Here is a 20,854-nt window from a genome sequence, read left to right as displayed (position 1 = left end):
AAACTAACGTAATGTGATGAATTGCTGTGTTGGGGTCTGAGTCACTCTCAATGTGCGTTCAACAGCAAAAAACAGCCAGAACAGCAGTCTGGTACAGAGCTGAGCAAGAGAGAGAGAGAGAGAGAGAGAGGGAGGGAGGGAGGGAGGGATGGAGAGGGAGAAGGACGCAGTGTGGGCGGGTTAAGAAACGCCGAGAGGGAGGGGACGCCAGCGTAATATTCCCACCGTTTTTTTCCTCCTCTCTCCTCTCCACCACCATAGAGCCGAAAAAAACAAGGGCATCCATCGGCGTCTTAATCTTCCCCACGTCTCATCAAATATTCCCTTCCTCTTTCTCCAGCGGCCGTTGAAGAGCATCTCTCTGACTCTCCCTGTGTGAGAGCGCGCGCGCGCGTGTCCCCGTGTGTGTGTGTGTGTGTGTATGTGTGTGTGCCCTTCTCCACCTGGAGGTTTGGTTCGTTTTCAGACCAGCGGAGGGGATTGCCGTGCCGTGCCGTGCCGAGCCGAGTAGCAGCAGCAGCAGCAGCAGGGGCGTGAGAGGCGGATGCTGCGAGCGTAGAGGCTGGGTACCAACCAGGAGCATCACACGCACTCACCACGGTAATGTCAGAATCGGCAGGTTTTTCCACCTCGACTCTAACCTTCATTTCTGCGACATTTCCTCCCCTGACTCCTGTGTAATGTCTCACCATGGCAATAGGCAGCTATATAGCCCGGGCTGGTAATGTGTGTCAATAACCAGCCTGTAATGTAAATGGGCTGATTACTGTCGCATAGCATGTTTCTCTCGTGTCCTGGATGTTATGTGTAAGCCTGAGCAACCTGTGAACAGATTGTTATAGCCTATATCTCTTCGTTTTATTTTTATCCTTCTGTATGTTCTGTAGCCTATCAAGGACTGCAGCAATGGGGGGAAAAATGTAGAGGCTTGTTATGTCAATGAGAGCTGAAAACCCCCAAGGTCTCATTTTTCAGTTGTGGCTACTGCCACGAGACAGCAGCTGCATTTTTTAAAAACCTAACAAACCACAATTAAAACATGGGGAAAACACCCACACAGCCACATACAGAGCCTGCTCTAGCAACACACACACACACACACACACACACACACACACACACATACACATACACAGGTATGTACATGCATGTGAGGAGAGAGGGGTTGGTGGTGGGGGTGAATATACTTATGGATTATTGGTTCATTCATGCTGATTCAACATGCAGCTCCAATTTTAGATCATTATGTGGAGGCTCTTGCTTGCTGGTCCTCATCAGAGGTTACATGCATGACACTTAAGTGGTGATTTTCTTGCACAAGCAACAACACACAGCAAATGTTTCAAAAAAGGAAAAACCTCTGTGCACTGATCTGATGAGCTTGATCTCTGTTTCTCTCTCTGTCTTGTTACAGTACCTATCTCTTCCACTGCTGATCAGTTGTTGATGCATGTACTGTACCCCCCCCCCCTCACCCCACCCTGTTACCCACCTCTACCTCTACCTTTCCTTTCCTCCCTCAGATGGACAGAATGAATTTTCTCTCCTTCCTCCTCCTTTGCTTGACTTCGGTTGCCAATGGCAACAAAGGTCAGTTCCTCATCCTTTTGATCGTTAATTGAGAAGTGTTGAGATAATGGTTTACATTGCCATGGGAGCACGCAGACCTGTCCAGGTTTTCAGACGGGGCCATGGCTGTTTCCTGAAATGGCTTTATTGCTTTCTGTCATGTGTGTCATAATTAGACGTAGCCTCAGTTTCATCACATACACAGTGTGTTTACGACTACATACGTACATGTTCATTCTTGTGTTACGTCTTCATGACCCAGTGTGTGCACGTGCCCGTTTTTTGCCTGTGTTGTGACTCTGAGAGGATGATAAATCTGTTTCCCCGTCTATAGCAGATTTATCATGCCGGATAACCATGACTCTGATTCAACATCATTGTTCCAATGATTATCATTGCCGGGGGAAGGCGAATGAAACAGACAGCGTGGAGGGAGAATGTCAGAGAAGGAGGTGGAGGAGAGTGATGCAGGCAAGACGAGGAGATTGAAGGGGAGATGGAGTGTCAGAGAAACACGGAGAGAGAAGGAGGGGGAGAATGGGAGAGAGGGAGAGAGAGAGAGAGGAGAAGGAGCTGTGACAGGAGAGGACGTGGCCGAAAAAGACGCAGGCTGAGGGAGGAGGTGGAGGAGGTGGTGGAGAGAGAGAGAGAGGGAGAGAGAGGTGCAATGTGAGATCAGGTGACATGAGGGAAAAAGGAAAAGTGAGAGATACTGGAGCATTTGTGTATCTATATATATGTGTGTGTGTGTGTGTGTGTGTGCGCGCGTATGAGGGGTTGGTTGAGTGTTGTGGAGCGATAGAGTGACAGAGAGAGGAGGAGTGCCAGGGGAGACAGAGAGAGAGAGATGGAATGGGATGCCTCTCAATCTGTAATCCCGGATGTAATCCACAGGCCTGATGCTCAGATTAATGCTATATAGCAGTGGAGGGAGGGAGGAGATCAGCTGAGGGGACAGAGGGCGGGAGATAAATGACCAAAAAAGAGACACGACAGAGGACTGTGGAAATAGAGGAGGAGGAGGAGACGGTGTCAGGCTGGACCTTGAGAGGAGAGGATGAATATCTTGGATCTGGGCTGGGTGTTAAACCTTAATACTTGGTATTATGGTATCAACAAATATTAAGTATATAAGATCAAAAATAGTCCGACAGAGACATCTTCTTATTATTTTTTAGTCAGTCAACAATTGAGAATGTTATATTCTTAAATAGAAAAGGTTTTTTATAGAAAAGAAAATAGAAAAGAGAAATCTACAGCTTATTTTGTAATAACTGCACAAAAGCCATAGATATTCTCTCCATTATAACACAAAACAAAAAGGCAGCAAATTGTCCCAGCTGGGAATGTTTGCTATTTCTGATAAATCAATTAATGATCAATTATCAAAATAGCTGTCAGTTCTTTTTCCGTCATTTGACTAATTGATTAATCACCTAATCGTTTCAGCTCTAAAAGTAGCATTATAATTCTCAAATACATGTAAAAATGTTACTCAAGTAGAATCTGCTTAAAGAACTTCTAATGCGGCATTTTAATGCTGAAGTAACTTGAACTGACTAACTGAAGCCGTAAAATGGAAGTAGTTAAGTACCTCACATTGTTTTTAAGCAAAGTACTGAGGTAAATTTACTGAGTCACTTTCCATCAGTTAGAAAAAACAATTTATTTTCCTCGGTGAGGCTCTGAAAAAAAGTATAATTTTGGTTTTGGTAGCAAAACTCAGCTATCGTATCCACTCTGTAATTGAAAGTTTTCAAGCCATACCCAGCTCTGTCTTTGAAGAGAGAGCGGTTTGATCAGATCCAGAACCAGCCACAGCGTTTTCCTCTGTTGACTCTCCTTCTCACAGACGAGACGGTGAAATTAGTTCCAGTCAGATTTTCTGGAAAATTCACTGTGAAGACAACAAAGCAATTGCTAAACACAAATCTTGTGCCTCTTTCTGATTTCAAACTCTGTAGCTCCAGTGTTGAGAGACTGAGGACAACAGAGGGAAGGCACTCCAGCTTTTGTTTTTGCTCTTTGCTGGAGTGTAAAATCGTCATCCTTCTGGCTCATTAACTTGGCCTTTGATCATTCAGTGCAGAACATTCACCACAGTGATGAATAATTAATTCGCAATTAAAGGTTAAATTCACAGTAAACCTCAGGCATTTGATTTTGACTTGGCTGTTTTTTAGAGCATTGTGGTGCTGCGCCTGTGGAAGGCCAGTTTGGCTGATTGATACAAGCAATATACCTCTCTCTGTGTGTGATAAGGTGAAATCTGACTGGCTTTAATTATACTGCCAACCTGGAAGGTGTGCAGAGTGGTGCTTGATGTGGACTAGAGAAGGTTGTCTATGTGGAGAGAGGATGAAAGGACAGAGTGTGAATGCGATTAAACTGTGTCTTTGTGGTCACACGCAGGCATACATTGTGTATTTTTCCACTCATGCACACTCTTACCATGTCCTTGCCCATAATGGAGTGTTATAAATAGACACGTTGGTTCCTTCTAATTGCTCCATTTAACCCAAAGCCTCTTCGGTCTCTTCTCTGTGCCATTCAGCCAATAAGCACAAGCCATGGATCGAGACAGAGTACCAGGGGATTGTCATGGAGAACGACAACACCGTGCTGCTCAATCCCCCACTCTTTGCCCTGGACAAAGATGCCCCACTTCACTACGCTGGTAACACCAACAGAAATAAACAGCATGGAAGAATATAGAGAGGAGAAGAAAAACTTCTCTCAAATATTTGAACCATTCCATGAATTTGCTTGAAATTTCACAGAACTGGCTGCAGTAAAAAATAGGTCAAATTGAGTGTTAGCATAGCCAAATTGAAAATCATCTCACCAGGCCAAATCGAAAATGATCTCACTTTGATTTTGCAGACGGGATGACACTGCAGCTGTGTGACCAATTTGAGGATATGATTTATTTATAGTAAACATGAGGCTGATTATCACAGAGAGAAGTTTGGAGCTATCGCCAGCCGTATTTCCCGACGGACAGTCTAAATATTAAAGGCAATGTATTCAGTCACAGAGTCCACTATTTTTAGACCATCATAGTGTAATTCAAGCCTCTGTTGCAGCACACGCTGCCTCTGCAGCCTGATGAAATAAGGTTATCGTGTTTGCACCCGGAGTACTCGGAAATAACCATGTTCAGTCAAATTATAGCAGATCAACTAAAATTACTCAGGGGCTCCCTGAAATTTATTGGGCTCATGTCAAGAGGGAGGAGAAAATTAGCTGTTTGAGCATGAACCTTCCCTACCTTCAACGTATGTCAGGCAGGGAAGATTAACTGCTATTCTAAGGGTTTTATTTTGAGCACCAGCCGCAGTCTATTTCATTCAATTCCTATAATGATTGCTTGTGTAAGATAAAGTGGCACTTAAAGGAATTTCCAGATATCTGCCTGTGCTGTTCTGATAAAAGGCTGGAGGATATGAACTAAAATCCACTGAATAAGTGCATATTTCATTTCTCGTACCGCTCATTTCTGATTTATTAATCCTAATTTATATAGTTAGATATAACTCAGAGATTGTCAACGTTTGAACTAGACTGTGGGGGGATTAATTGGTTGAATTTCTATTTATGTGTCACTGGTTGTTGTAGCACTAATAATAACAAATAATAACCTACAGAAAAAACTAACACAAATGACTGAGTCGGGGCACAGAGGGACAATTTAATGCAGAAATGCAAGTTTAGAAAACACAAGTTTTTAGTAGAGAATTTGCGGGAAATTGTTTATCTGGTGAGATAAATTTTAAGAGTTAGTCTGTACCAGCCCTAGTTTGAAGAAGCTGACACCAAATCTCCTGTAGTTTTGCGAGTAGACTGCACAATTATGTTGCAGGATCTAAGGCTGAGTGCGGGTTCTGTTTGTCAGGGAACAAAAGCTCACAAACGTATGCTGGAGCCAGACTGTGGAGTGCTGGAGCCAGACTGTGGAGTGCTTTAAAAATAATGAGTAAAACTAAAAAAAAAAAAAAAAAAAAAAATTAAATGAACTGTAGCCCACTGCAAAGAGGCTAAATTTAGGATTATATAATCTCTCTTATTATCTCTTATGTTTAAGACATTGTTTACTTTGAGTCAGATTGAGGATCAAAAAACAATTTTTGAAGCAATATGATGTTCATAAAAATGTTACTATTATACAGGATTCAGACATTTTCACCTGAAAATTGAAATATGACTATAAATTTCAGAATGTGTGTCTCACTCCCTCTCCCAGGTGAAATCTGTGGCTTCCGGGTTCATAATGGCCCCTCAGGTTCAGGTTCGGTCCAGTTTGAAGCGGTGGTTCTGGACCGCTCCACTGGCGAGGGTCTGGTCCGGTCCAAGGAGCCTCTGGACTGCGAGAGCCAGCGGGAGCACAGTTTCACCATCCAGGCCTATGACTGCGGAGAGGGACCTGATGGAGTCAACAGCAAGAAATCTCATAAGTGAGCTCTCTCCCCTCCTTCTCCTCCTAATTTAAAGGGAGAATATTTCATGTTTTTAAGAAGACCATCCAGCCATTTCTGCTTCCTGTTGTTAAAAGAATCCGTCTCTCTCTTTCCTTGTGTTTTGCTTCCCACTCCTGCTTCCTTCAGGGCCACCGTGCATGTTCGTGTGAACGACGTCAACGAGTTCTCCCCCGTGTTCGTCGAGCGTCGCTATGAGGCTTCGGTCCCAGAGGGGCGTCTGTTTGACCGAATCGTGCGCGTGGAGGCCCTGGATGCTGACTGCTCCCCGCAGTACAGCCAGATTTGCTTCTATGACATCATCACTCCCAATGTGCCCTTCGCTATTGACAACGATGGTGAGATATGTTTCATCTTGTAGTTGTAAATCAAAGGCTGCTGGAGTCGCAGACCTATGAATATTTGTCATTCCCCGCAGAACAGAAATACAATACTCCCACCAGTCACCATATTATTTTGTTATTTGTTATCTGTCTCCACTCTTTGTTCTTCTGATGTCCTCAATACATGGAAAACACACACCAGACACTGCTGAGATATTGATGTCTGCATAGCGACAGGGTGAAGAGAATGGCAGGTACCTAATTCCTCTCACAGGTAGAAACCAAAAGATGTTAAAATAGACTTTGTGTGGGTGGACCATTGTTCTGTCTCTGCATAAACACTGCAGCAGCTGTTGGGTTTAATATAGCGCCCTTTTTACCTCATAGCTGTTCGTAGATTCCCCTAAATTCTTCTGAGGTAAAGAGCGTATGTATAAATTGTTTTTGTATTCAGTCACTGGTTAGTGGGTGATGAATTGTGGCCATTTTGTGATGTGACACAGCATCTGAGGAGGACCCTGTTTTAGTATGACTCTGCAGAATTGTTCTGGACTCTGTTTTTTTTTTTTTTTTTTTCGAAGGATGAGCAGGCTCCTTTAGTTTTTGGGTCAGACTGGTACCGCAGCACAGAGACCTTTTGTTCCAACCTTGTTCAGATGGTGTAGGCTTGTCATTGTCTATTTTCTTTCTTTTTTTTCTTACTTTGTCTTTTCTGTTGCTACCACTATCTCTTTCATCCCTCTGTTTCTCCTCTCACCATGTCACAGCATCTCCTTTCTTACCTATTGTTTGTCAGCTGGCGTGCTGAGCGCTGTCAGCCTATCACAGCTATTCGCTGTTACCTTTATCTCTAAAAACAGGAAAACCCTTCAGTTTTCATTCCATTCAGTGCAATTTATCTTCTTCTGTTTCTATGCTTTTTTTCCCGTTTCTGTTACTGAATGCAGTGCACTGAATAGGACAATGTTTCTGTTAATGTGTATGTGCTGTGATAACAGCTTTATCAATGAGTGCTTCATTTGTGTTGGGCTTTCAGCGACACAAGCTTGCTGTCGATGACTAACCCTTCTATTTCTGTTTCCCTTTTTTTCTTTGTTTCATTATTTTCCCGTCCTCTGTCTCTCTGTTTTTCTTTCTTTCTCTCTCTCTCTCTCTCTCTCTCTTTCCAAGGCAACATTAAGAACACAGAGCCGTTGGATTCAAAGCGTCAGCGCGTTCACACCTTCTGGGTGACCGCCTTCGACTGTGGGAAGAACCGCGCTCAGGCTGACGCCCAGGTTGTTGTCACGGTCAAGCCGTCCTGCAAGCCCGGATGGATCGGTAATCAGATACCCCCCCCAGTTTCTGTCCTCGTTATGATCCTCGGATGACTCTCATGGGGCTATAGGGATGTGTTTTAGTCATAAAATCTGTTGCTTTTTGGTGAAAACTATCACTTTGAGCTGGAATGTGCGTGGGCTGCTGCTTGGATGAATCACCTTTGCATGTTTATATCGAGAGCTGACTTTTAAAGGGATGGTACTCAGGTTAAGTAATATCAAGGGAAGGTAATTAATTCAAGTGTGACAAAATATTTATAGAATCATACATACTACTACTACACTTTCTCTGTGTGTTTTTTTTATTTATTATTATTTCCTTGCAACACGTTCAGTTAATTGACACATTCTCTGCTTTGTGGATCTGGTATGTTTACATTTTTCAGCTTGACATTTATTCTTAGCTGTAAGTACATTCAAAATACAGGCATTTTAATGGAACCAGTAACACAAAGACCTCAAGGATGATTATTAGAGAATGTATGGCACATGAATAGTTTGAGAGTGTATGAAATGGATTAAAAAGGCTGATTGCATTAACAGGACTGTCACTGGCCTACACCTTTAAATAAATCTGGGCTTTTGGAGCTTTAGCGTGCTCCAGCTCATAAAGTTCCCATGCTTTTTGAATCCAAATGTTATATGAGCGTCAATTATCTTTCTGTGTCTTACTGTTGTTTTTAGGATGGACCAAGCGTGTAGAGTACACACCTGGGTCAGGAAGCATCCCCCTGTTCCCCAGTTTACATTTGGAGACCTGTGAGGAGACAGTGTGGAACATCCAGGCCACCGTAGAGCTCCAGACTGGCCACATCGGGAAGGGCTGTGACAGAGACAGCTACTCTGACAGATCTGTGCGCCGACTGTGTGGTGGGTTCTGCTTTCACGGGCTCAAAACATGCAACTAATTGGCAATCGGTTAAAATCTATTTTACTAATATCCTCTCTTTCTTCCACCAGGTGCCGTCAGGGGTGAGGTAGACCTCCTTCCACCTCCATCTCCCGCAGCCAACTGGACCTCATCTCTGCCCACCCTCCCCTCCTCTGATTCATCTCTGGTCTTTTCCTTCAACGGATCCAACCACGTCGCTGTGGTGCCGGATTCGGTTGTCTCTGCGCTGTCGGGTGACCACTTCACCCTGCAGCTGTGGATGCGACGGGGCGGTGCCAACATCCAGCCCGCGACCGCTCAGACCAGAGGGAATCGCAAAGAAGAGGAGACCATTGTGTGCAGCACTGTCAAGAATGGTGCGTCATATCGTAGACTTGTGGTTTTAATACCATTTTAAGGAATTTTTATATCATATTAATAATATTTACAGTTTTTCAAATGTGTGGAGAATATAAGGAGCAGGTTTGGTAACCAAAAAGTTACCCACTCAAAACTTCACAGCTGCAGGGGAAAATCACCCCTTGAAAAAAAAAAATTGTTAATCTGTTTATAGCTTTAACCACTACTATTAAGGTGCTCTTGAGAGAAGCACTTAACCCCCAGCTGCCCCTCTTGAGCAGCCAAGTGGACAGCAGAAGAACAGTCAAACACTGTAATTGTGCCAGAAATCATGTGAATATACTTTCAGCAAATGTTCCCTCTGTAAAAATAGAAATACAAGTCACAAGAACAATTTAACAGAGACTAAATCTATGATAAAGGCATTGCATATTTTTATTTCTTACTGTGGTTATTCCCCAAAGAAATGCCTGGTAATATTAAGATGTTTTGATAAGACTTCACTGACCACCAGTTAATTACATACCGTTTCTCTCCTTGTCTCCTGCTCTACAGATGACTCCTTCTCACACTACTCGCTCTCCGTCCACGGCTGCCGCCTCTCTCTCTTCTACTGGCCCGACGTCTCTGCCGCACGCCCTGTCAAGTTCTTGTGGAAACTGGAGCAGGTACTGGGGGAACAACAACACTTTTGCGCTTTGATGTTCTTTCTCGCACTGTTTCTTCTGTGTTTGTACATTGAAATTAAACTGAGAGGGAGGAAACACAAGAGTTAGTTAGATTTTATTTCTGTGTCATGCCAAACATCTGCTCCATCCATCATGGGGATTACAAGACACTGCTTTTTTTTCAAACAAAACATGCATATTCCCGGTAATACATATACAAAAACAAAAGGAAAAAGAACGTCAGTTACAGCATCATTTTTCTCAAGCTCTTTAAAAGGTTTCCTCTTTCAAACTGTACACCAAAAAGTACTTCTACAAACCTAAAGTTTATCCTGATAAAGTGACTTTTTTCTTTATGTACAAGTTTTTATCCAAGTAACTGGCTAATTTATCTAATTTATATGTGAACAGCTAACTCAGTCTTGCTGCAAGATACATATTTACAAAATCAATATTTTTTTCTTACTAAACAGAGTATTGCACTCTTCCCAGTAGAAAAGGTCAATAGAGTACAAACTGGAACTCATTTTCTATATCATTCAGACAGCACAGTGAACGCTGAATACCTTCATTTCTTCTTCCAGACTGACATGCTGTCCAGCTTCAATATTGAGTGGTAAAATACAGCTTTATATATACAATGTAATTGTCCACTATATTCATATTTTAGCACCCTAAACATGTATTTAAGTTAAACAAAAAAAAAAAAGAGGAGTATGCATCAGTAGGAGGTTTTGTTTTGACTGAAGCCACTGGTCCCAGACAGATTGAAGCAGCATGGATTAAAAGGATGCTGAGCTGATACAGAGAAGATTTGGCAAATCCCTCTGTCTGAACCACCATATCTTATTACCCTAGTCTTTCTTTTCTGCCCCTCTGTCTATATAATTCCCCACGTCTCTCTTCTTTGTATTCCTTCCTTATCTGTAGAGAGATGGCAAAAACAAATGTGTGCATGGATTCACAGTGAGAAAACTACTTCACTTGAGTCTTTCCATTTACCCCACTTCATTTCAGAGGAAACTATGATATTTTTACTCCACTACATTTATCTGGCAGCTGTATAGTTACATGTTACTTTTTAGATCAAGATTTTGCTTTTTTTTTTTTTAAACTCTCCCTCCGAGCTTCTAAAACTAGGTATAAGGATCCAATTATTGTAAAAAAAAAAAAAAAAGAATTAAAAAAAAGTAATATTGCCTCTTATTTTTCCCTACCCCATTAATCATCTCATAACCCCTCAGCTCTTTCTTGTGACCCTTTGGAGGGGGATGACCCCCAGATTGGGAACCACTACACTATACTACCCAACTGTATATAAAGTAGTTAAAACTAATTATAATGTATATGATAATACAGTATTTCAGTTTTACAGTACAGCAATTTTTCTGCAGAACAAGTACTTTATTTTTGATACTTTAAGTACATTTTACTGCTAATACTGCTGTGCTTTTATTGAGGTGACATTATTTTGTATTGGTACTTAAGTAAAAGATCTGAATACTTCTGTAAATGAAAGGTATCTCAGCTGTTTCCTTTGTTCAGGCTCATGTTGACTCCGTCTTCTCTCCGCCCAACAGGTGTGTGACAGTGAGTGGCATCACCTTTCACTCAGTGTCCAGTTCCCCTCGGTGACCCTCTATGTGGATGGTGTGACCTTCGACCCCGCCCTCATCCATGACAACGGAGCCATCCCCAACCCCGCCCCCCGCCAGAGGATGTTCATCGGCGCCTGCTGGGGTGAGACGCTGAAATTTATGCTCACAACTGACACACATTTCATTTCAGCTTAATGATAGATTTTGACAGAAATGAATGCAAGCAGAGAGCGAGGAATCCTGATTTTTTTCTCTCTCTCTATTTCAGCCGCAGTTGTGTTTGCTTCCTCCTTTGCGTCCCTCTGTCACTGAAATGTCATTTAAACCTCACATCACCAAAAATAGCAGATTGCCATTTTTGGCATAAACATTAGCAAGTTACAAACCCTCGTAAGGCATCTCAAAACAATCTGCTGAGACATTTTCTGCCTCGCGCCTTTCACTCCCTCATTTCACTCTGTGATAATTTGGTTGATGCATTTTGTCTTTATGGGCTAATAATATAAGTGATTTATCAATTATTCAGAACAGCAGAGCAACAGCGCGGCCAGACAGCTATCAGCCACTTACACCCAAACCACTGGTTAAAATGGGAAACTCTGGCTGCCAATTAGCACTGAAAAACACACGCACACACACATATTCACGGCCTCTCATCTACAGTGCTGTGCTTCCTGCGTGGCAGCAGCTGCTGCTAGATAATGAGGACTTGGTGCATTTTCAAATATTGTCTACACCTTTTTCGCTGGCATTGTCTCACTCATGTCTGCTCCTTTTATTTATTTATATATTTTTTTCAGTCTTCCTGTCAGTCTCTGGCACCTCCAGTCTTCCTCTCGCTTCCTTTTCATACTTTACTGCCTTCACGTGTCTCTCCAATTGTTTTCTCTTTTTCTTATTCCCCTTTGTCCCTCTCTCCTTTCTCCCTGCAGAGCCTGAAGAGAAGCAGAAGGAGATACTAAACAACACCATCCCAGAGGGTAAAGACTCAGGTGACCTCCTTGTTTTCACTCTGTTGTCAGTGCAGTCTGCCATTTTGTCGTGTCACTGTTGGTGTATTATTTCCGTGCATGTTAGAAGGTGAATGGATTGTTATTATATGTGTTTACACTGGATTGTCTCTGGTCTGTAGTGAAATATGTAGGTGGTTACCATGGCCTGTTGTCCGGGGTGACGGTGCGTCCCGGCAGCGTGGAGCCTCACAGTGTGGTCGAGTGTCTGTACGCCTGTAGGGAGGGGCTGGACTTTGGAGACCTGGAGACTCTGGGCTCTGGCATGAAGGTAACGCCTCATTAGAACTGTATTATACCACATTACAGAGAGAGAGGATGTGCACATATATAATTTGGATCTTTCATTCTCCGTTGGAAAATTTACAGTGTTCGCTCTTCTTCAGTACATCGTGCTTTATTCTCCAAACCTTTCAAACTATGTTGCCGTCATCAGTGCAGTGTCTGCTTTTGGTTTTCCTTATATACGCTGCATTGATCAGTCATGTATTATTAATTATTAAGTATTATTACTACCATTTTTTCATTTATTTTTATAATGTAACAAATCCTACACTCGTTAAATGTCATTCTCTTGGCTAACACATTATATTCAGATTTCTTACATCTCTTAATACATATTATTGGATTATCCTATCCAACTTTGAAGTCAATCTTTGGTTGTACTAAAATGTCTATCATTTTTTTTTTTTCAATCCTGTTCTTGAGAATAAATATAAAACCGCTGAACTCTACAACAGTGAGTTCAGACTTAGGCCCTCCTTTAACCCTGCTGATCATGTCCAATTTAGAAATCGAGAATGTCCCTTAAGTCTTTGGCATTGCCAGTAAACACACTGACACTTGTTCCTTATCACGTGTAGGGTTTCTTTAATAAATTGTGAGTTTTTACTGTCAGATAATTATCTCTAACTTGAGACAAACCCACTTGTTCTTGGGATTGCACATTAAGCACATAGCAGTTTTGTCAGAGGGGTTGTCACCATCCACTTTGCCTTCAAGGTATTTAATTTGTGTTGACTTCCTGATTTCAGCTGTCTGTGTAAATTTAGTTCTTTCCACACTGGCTGTTTAGGGGTTGTAGATCAAACGCAAACACCAATTGTTGTTTAAGTTGACACGTGTTTCTTCACTGTTTTAAACTCCAGTGCTGGGGTCTGCTATCACTATTACTTCTTTGCTACGATATCTTCTTATGAGTATATTACCCGGTGATATAAATGTGTAAATGAATGTGAACTTTTCAAGCTTGTCCTTTGACCTTGCAGGTTCATGTGAACCCCAGCCAGTCAGTGTTAGTGCTGGAGGGAGACGACATTGAGAGCTTTAACCGTGCAGTGCAGCAGGTCACCTACAGGAACTCCCTACGCTTCGCCACCCCCGGGGTCCGACCTCTCAAACTTACCACCTCACTCAGGTACAAACATAAACACATGTGCACACAAATGGATAAGGGCTCTTTTCACAATTGACATCAACATCCACACAGATAAAAATCAATCACAGAACAGGTGGAGTGTTTTTTAAAACTAAGTGCAAAATACAGAAAACTAACTACAATCAGTAAAAGACACGACAGGCTGAGGAAAATGAAAAACTGGAAAGCTCTGAACATCACAAATGTTACATCAGGCACTTGTTAGCAGTTTAAATGTGGCTGAGAGTTGAATTCTTCCTCGAGCAGATGAACTGTCACTCTCTTGCCTCTGCTGTCGCGTACTCCTTTGACAATGAACTCATCAAACATGGACCTTGCCTCAGCTGTGATAAGGGCTGGTGTGGCATGAAAGAAATGATTATATAGAGAATGTGACAAAGCGAAAGATAACAAAGAATATCTTATCTCTTTGTACATTCAGCAACCAAGTAACTTTTTTGCTTTGAAGGAGTTCACTGCAGGCACTAAATTCTTGTTGCCTGGTTTTACAGTAACTGAGGTTGTTGTAGGATGACGTTAAAGAAACTCTCTTGCTGGTTGTTTTTAATGTAGAGCGTGTTTCTAATCGTTTGAATTTTCAGGATTACTTTAGAATATTATGGGATTAAATACAATTTGTGTCTTTAGTATCGCGGTATGCCCAACACAGCGCTATTCAGCTCCTGCACAATCCCTGAAAACTATTCCACACTGAATCACCTGGCTGTGAAATAACAAGCACACAAACTCTGTTTCCGGGTCAGTGCTCAACCATGCTTAACAACTGTGAACTGGCTCTCTGGCTTTAGCAGTCACTTTTAGCTGATGAAATATTAATTCACCAAGTACAGTCCATCGCATATGCTACAGTATGTGGTATACTCATGCTAAAACTAGCAGCCCTGCCAACCAATTGGATGTCATCAGACTCTGAGCCTGTGCAGATATTCTTATTGCTGTCTTTGGGGACTGTTGTTTTTGTCGCATGTTTATAAGATTAAAATGATTACCAGGCCACAAGTCGGTGCTAGAGGGGTTTTTCCACCAACTGTTTGTAAGATTCCAGTGATTCAAGGTCATGGACAGATTTTTTTCCCCTTGGTTTCTGCTGAAGTGCACTAGTGTTTTATTTCCTCTTCTTCTTCAGCGTGTTTTATTGCGTGTGTGAAGATTAGACTGATTTGAGGCCAGGAGTTACCCAGATGGCTGAACAGCAGGCCCTTCTGGAGAGGCCAATAGAAGCAGCTGCTCACTCTGATAGTGGAAATGTAACACACACACACACTCCCTGCTTAATCCCCTTTCAAATACGATGCTGAATTATAGCACAGATGAATAAATATATGTAAGCAGCCTGTCGTCAATCTGATTTGCCTTCCTTTTCTGGCAGGAAAATTGAATTTGTAGCAGCGTGACTGTGGTTTGACATTTACTATTTTCAGTGTCACAATGGACCAAAGTTAGCCACAGTCATGGTGGAATTAGGGAACTGGATTGTGAAAACGTTGCACTGGATTTAGAGCTTTTGGTGCGTGATCACTGTGCCAACTTTCTTCACATCGCTCGGTCATAATGTTGCTAATTTGAGAACAGTCTACAGCCATGCTAGTGGTGCTCTGAGTTAAATGCTAGCATGCTCACAGTGGAAACAAAAATGTCAAGCTCATGGTGGTGCCTGAGGAAAAAGTAGAGTCAGTAGGATTTTTTTTTTTTTGGGGGGCCTAGACCAAAGTGGTGGATCTACTGACTCTGCCATCCTTAGAGGTACGTCGCTAGCATGGATAAAATATGGGTTTGGCAAACCCTGCAAATAAGTGATTTATCGAAGCAGTGACGTCTCTTTTCATCTCTCTTTCTCACACATGCGGATACTTCTTTCCTCCCTGCCAGATGTTTCAACGAGGAGAGCTGCCTGTCCCTCAAGCAGCTGGAGGGCTACCTGGTCGTTCTCCAGCCTGACGCCCCTCAGATCTCTCTGTCTGGGGTCGGCCCTCATCTGGCTCGTCCCGCCCCCGAGTTCGAAGGTCCCCGTGGCGTCCCCCTGTTCCCTGAGCTCCGAATCGTCTGCTCCCTGTCTCACGCTGTCAACACGGCTGCCCAGGGGATGGAGGGCGGAGGTGAGTCATGCATGAGACAGCTCCAACTGAACAGAATAGAATAGAATAGGCTTTATTGTCATTGTACAGTAGGGTACAATGAAAATGTGGGTGCTCCACGCAGCAAACAGTGCACTGTAGAAAATATATGCAAAAAAGATACAAAATTTACACAATAATACAAATGTACACAATGCAGTAGAAAATGAAAATTGTTAACAATAAAATAGAAAAATAGAAACAATTGGTTTTAAATAGAAAACTCACATTTATTTTGCAGATTTCAAAGATTTTCAGTTTACCACTCGGCTTTACATCTGTTTATTGAAATAAACTGATTCCAGAGGAGTCTCCCATTTGTTTTGTAAAGGTGTTGTCATTTGTGTCCCGACCTTTCCATCATCTCTCAGCTCTGATGTCCGATGCCGTGGCTCACACCTTGGACGGCTGTGAAGTCCAACCACTAGGGGAGGAGCTAAACCCAGAGAGGGAAGAGCTTCTGGTGGACATGGATGTTGTGCGAGAGAGAGGACTGGAAATCATCAATACTACTGCTTATATCGCCATCACAGGTACAGCTGCTCATAAAGAAATTCTCTTCCTTTTAGAAAATGTCACTAACAAAGAAATCCTAAAAATCACCTTTAACTGACTTCTGCACTCACTCTTTGAAATTCAATATAATAGATTCACAGTGACCTAAAAAGTAAAAATCATTTGTCTAATACAGCCACTCCCAGCTGTCAATAAGTAGCTGCAGACTACTTTTCTCTCCTCCTTCTCTGTACAGTTATTGTCTCAGTATTGACTCCCTGTCCTCTTTTTTTGTTCTGTTCTCTTCTCGTTCATCGCTCCCTTCAGGTGCTGAATCCATCTCTGTGTACGAGGACGTCCTTCGCTCAGTCCGCTACCGACTGGCCAAAGGCTCGGCTCGCTTTGAGAGGCGGTTCCGCCTGTCGTGCTCTGAGATGAATGGAAGATACACCAGCAATGAGCTGACTCTGGAGGTGAAGATAAACATCACTCACATAACACCTCTTGCACTGTCATGAAGATTAAAATTCTTTAGATGTGAGCCTGGATGTTCAGTCTTTGGGGGCGGTTTGTGTGCGTGTGTGAAAGCGGACGTTTTAACTTTGATTATGTTGTTACATAACATAGTTCTCCATCTTCACCTTCCTTCATCAGGTGAACTTCCTCCACTCTCTGGACAGTCTGTACCACCCGTCCCACCTGCTGGCCTCCCAGCAACAGTTTCTACATCCATCCCACCACGCTGGGGAGCTGAGTGGACACACCCTGCCCAATCCTCACCGCAACTCAGGTGACATTTCCCTCTGACTGGTTTTTATAAACAACATTCATTTATCTAGCACCACTCTAGAACAGATGTCACAAAGTGGTTCGCAGTAAAAGAGAGACACAAGATGAGAGTGACGGGTACAAGTCATAAAATAAAAATGAGTAAGCCTAAACGGCAGCAAGTATAAACAGGTGAGTCCGGCACTGCTTTTCAAAGGTGTCCACAGTGTTCACAGATGTGAGGGAGACTCAGATTCATAACTTCAAAGGCTTCTTTAGTTTTAAGCATGGAGCGAGGAACAACCAACAAACTTTTATCAAAAGACCCTGAAGACTTACTGCAGCAGAACTCTGATGCTGGCTGGTGCCTGATCATGCAGAGCTCTAAAAGTAATTACAAGATTTGGATTCTGAAATTGATGGGGAGTCAGTGTATCAAACAGTCTGGGCACAGTGTGACAGACACCTCTACTGTTTCAGATGTCCTCTAACCTCAGAATGATAGAATCACTGGGTTGAATCACAGTGCCCACACAGAGTCTAACACAGGAATTTAAGTCTGCCTTTAAGGAGATGTCAGTTTGGATAATTGTGCTATTTTTCATACTTTCATACCCAGGATGGGGAAAACCTACTGGCAGAGCTTCTAATTAACCCACATGTATTCTGTAATGGGGTCAACATCCATTTAAACCTAATGCAGAGAACAAAAAAAGACGTTATGTGAAAGGAATTCAAGAGGAATTTTACAAAAACTGGGTTTGAGGGCAGCCTCATGATGTATATAGGTCTGGCTCAAGAAAACTATAATGTCTGTACATGTTAATGAGAGATCACCCAGTGCAACAGTGTGGCTCACTGATGCGTTAATAATGATGATTGATACGTTTCTGGACAGCAGACTGCTACAGGCTAGAAGCAGGGTACATCAGGCTTTGGACACACACATAGTGCTTGTTAGTGGGATAAATTTGTTGTTGGATTTCCTGACAATAAGAAAAATATATATCTATCATCACAATGTGGATTATCTTCAATACATAATTGTGTCTCTGTGTTTTTTTTTTTTTTTTAACACAGTGGTACCAGGAGCAGCCACTGTCATCATAATGGTGTGTGTGGGCTTCCTGGTTGTCATGGTGATCCTGGGCATTTTCCGAATTCGCTCCATCCATCGCCGTGGTGAGGGCGCCAGGGTCGGGGCTAAGGAGGGTAGCAGCCAGTGGGACGATTCTGCCCTCACCATCATCGTCAACCCAATGGAGGTAAAAACAAAACAAAAACAGATCAATAATCGATGTTTGATTGATCACACCTGTTTGGCTCCTGTTTTCATCCACACGTTGTCCTTTTTCCCGCAGTCCTACGAGTCTCGTATGGGCATCTGCGCTGACAACGAAGGGGAGGGGGAGGAGGACGAGGAGGTAGCAGAGTCACCCGATGATGCCAGCGATGACCAGCGGATCATCATCAAGAAAGAGGGGAGAGACGGCAACGCCCGTCGCTACTGAGCCACACGTATCTCTGCACCAGTTCTCATGGAAACCACAAACCGGCTCACCAGTCACACACTCCAACACTTTTAATATCAACGACTGCTGACACCACTAGTATAAGGAATGTATGCTTACAAACACAACGCACAACACAGTCACTGTAATACTCTTGACACTCAACGCCATATGTGACCTATAGCCAACAATGGGCTGTTGTTCTCCACCTAAATGTTCAATGGCACAATGTATACAGTTAATGTAATTTAATCGCCTGAGCAAAACCCCACCAAAATTGTACGTGGTGCACCAGTTCTAAATCTCACGATGGTCATGTGTCTGTATAGTGTAATACTGGTTGAATGAGACTTCTTTGTTTTGTTTTTTAAAAAAAAAAGATTGTATTCTATCTTTTGTTAACGAACACAGAATGAAATCTTTACAAAATGAAAACTGGAATAATCCGTAAAAATGCAGGCCTTGAATAGATCTGTAGGCAAAGACACAAGCCTTGATACCCGACATGTCTCTGCACTCCCTTATTAGACTGACTCAAGAAGTCTGTGCACAAGCTCTTTTCTCCCTCTTTGCATCCTCTCTCGACACATTCCTCGACCACGGTTACCCGCAGAGTGAAGACAGTGAGGTCAGACATTACGGTCACTCTCCAACTTATTCACAAAACCTAAAAAAAAACAACAACAACAACAAAAAAACGGATATGCTCGCAGGTATTTTTCTTTCGGTTTTGTGACTACTTTAGCGCTTCAGCTCCAGACTATAATTTACGTGGAGCTGATGATTTGATTTGAGGACTATCAACCAATAAACCTCATCCTGTACACAAGTTGGTACTTCTGCAATACTCCAACAATACAGAGTAAAAATCCTTTGATGAGTCCAATGTGCGTTTTGGTTCAAACTGGAGTCTTTGCAAAGTTTCAGCTTGTGCCACCAAATGACAAAACATCACCATCTACAATAAAACTGGTGTAACCTGACCTCTGACCCCCGGCCCTCCTCCTCCTCCTCCCCCTCCTAGTGACCGCTGGAATGTCTCTAAATGACTCTCACTGCACTGTTTCACTCACTGCACACTGCTGTTACAATAACTGCAAGACGTCACATGCAAACAAATACACACACACACCACACACAAGCACACACACACACACACTCACTCACTCCATACTGCTACCCCTGCTCCAGAATGTCAGCTCAGCTTGGGCAGTTTTGATTGTATTGATTGTAATGAATTTTCTGTACATACAATGATGAATATTATGATATTATTGTTATTACTATTATTATTGCAGCCACTCTTTCTCGTTTTCTGCACACTTTGAGAGGGAGCAGACTATGATTTACTTTTTTTCATTTGAGTGATCACCTTTACAGCATCAGAAAACAGTATAATAATAATAATAGTAGTAGTGATAAGGATGATAATCCCTGGCTTGATGAGTGTCTCTTAAATTGTGTGTAATATTGTTGTAATTTAAGAACTTGTCAATATCTGAATCACAGAAAAAGGAGGGCACATTGTTGTGATACTTAAATACGTCACTCATTTTATCTCTCACACTTCTAGGTGATTTTTTTTTTCCACATTTCAATTTTTTTTTTTCCACATTTTTCTATTTACTTTCCACTCCATCCAGTATCTTTGGTTCAATGAATGTACAACTGTGTGCTTCTCCTCACCTCTTGCTCCCCCCTTTACCTCCCTGCCTTCCTCCTTCACCTCTCTTTCTCTCTCTCTCTCTCTCTCTCTCTCTCTCTCTCTCTCTCTCTCACTCTCCCTCTGTGTCTCTTGCTGTCTGTCTGTGTAGCCTATCAATGTGCAGTGCTAAACCTGTCAGTAAATAAAGCCTGTCGTTTTTTGAGTGTGATGTTAAGAAGGAATAAACATTGCATCGATTAATAACTTATATTATTACTATGTTACTATTGGGAAATTACCTGTAATTATTGATACAATGATGACATGGATTATGCTGACTAATTGTTATTGAGAACTGTCAGAAAACATTACAAAATTCATAATAAAAACACTATATGACGTCTACATGAGAAAGTTTTCTTGGAAGAGCAGGGTTCTCTCTGGATGAAGTCAGTCAATATTACAACAATTTTACTGTCTGTGTGAGCCAAGTACCACATACATTACTTAACACGGTATACAGTAAACTCCCATATTTACATCATAGCATCCTAAAATTTTGAGATACATGTACTTTACACAAGCTACATATTTCCATTTATGCTACTTTACAATTCTATTTACATCTCAGTCAGAAATATTGTACTTTCAATCCACAGTGACACATCTGTGACAATAGGCCCCAGCTAG

At 42.3% G+C, this 20,854-nt stretch overlaps 1 protein-coding gene across 2 annotated transcripts; it reads left to right on the top strand.

Annotated features, from left to right (window-relative positions):
• The first annotated feature begins 124 nt into the window (after positions 1-124).
• Positions 125-20,569, top strand: clstn3 (calsyntenin 3). Of its 2 annotated transcripts, none has more exons than XM_018672408.2 (19): positions 125-600; positions 1,524-1,590; positions 4,124-4,246; positions 5,813-6,023; positions 6,174-6,382; positions 7,538-7,687; positions 8,371-8,556; positions 8,647-8,934; positions 9,473-9,585; positions 11,166-11,325; positions 12,116-12,163; positions 12,316-12,464; positions 13,462-13,610; positions 15,501-15,727; positions 16,117-16,278; positions 16,568-16,713; positions 16,895-17,030; positions 18,089-18,273; positions 18,370-20,569. In XM_018672408.2, the coding sequence occupies exons 2-19, from the start codon at positions 1,524-1,526 to the stop codon at positions 18,517-18,519; spliced, it is 2,859 nt and encodes a 952-aa protein (XP_018527924.1). In that variant the 5' UTR covers positions 125-600; the 3' UTR covers positions 18,520-20,569. The 2 variants fall into 2 exon arrangements, with proteins under 2 accessions (XP_018527924.1, XP_018527923.1); XM_018672407.2 differs by having other exon boundaries at positions 126-600; positions 12,116-12,175.
• The last annotated feature ends 285 nt before the right edge of the window (positions 20,570-20,854 follow it).

This window comes from Lates calcarifer, linkage group LG15, assembly GCF_001640805.2.
Source record: "Lates calcarifer isolate ASB-BC8 linkage group LG15, TLL_Latcal_v3, whole genome shotgun sequence".
NCBI lineage: Eukaryota > Metazoa > Chordata > Actinopteri > Centropomidae > Lates > Lates calcarifer.
The sequence above is the reverse complement of the archived record's forward strand: the minus strand, read 5'-3'. Positions and strand labels throughout refer to the sequence as shown.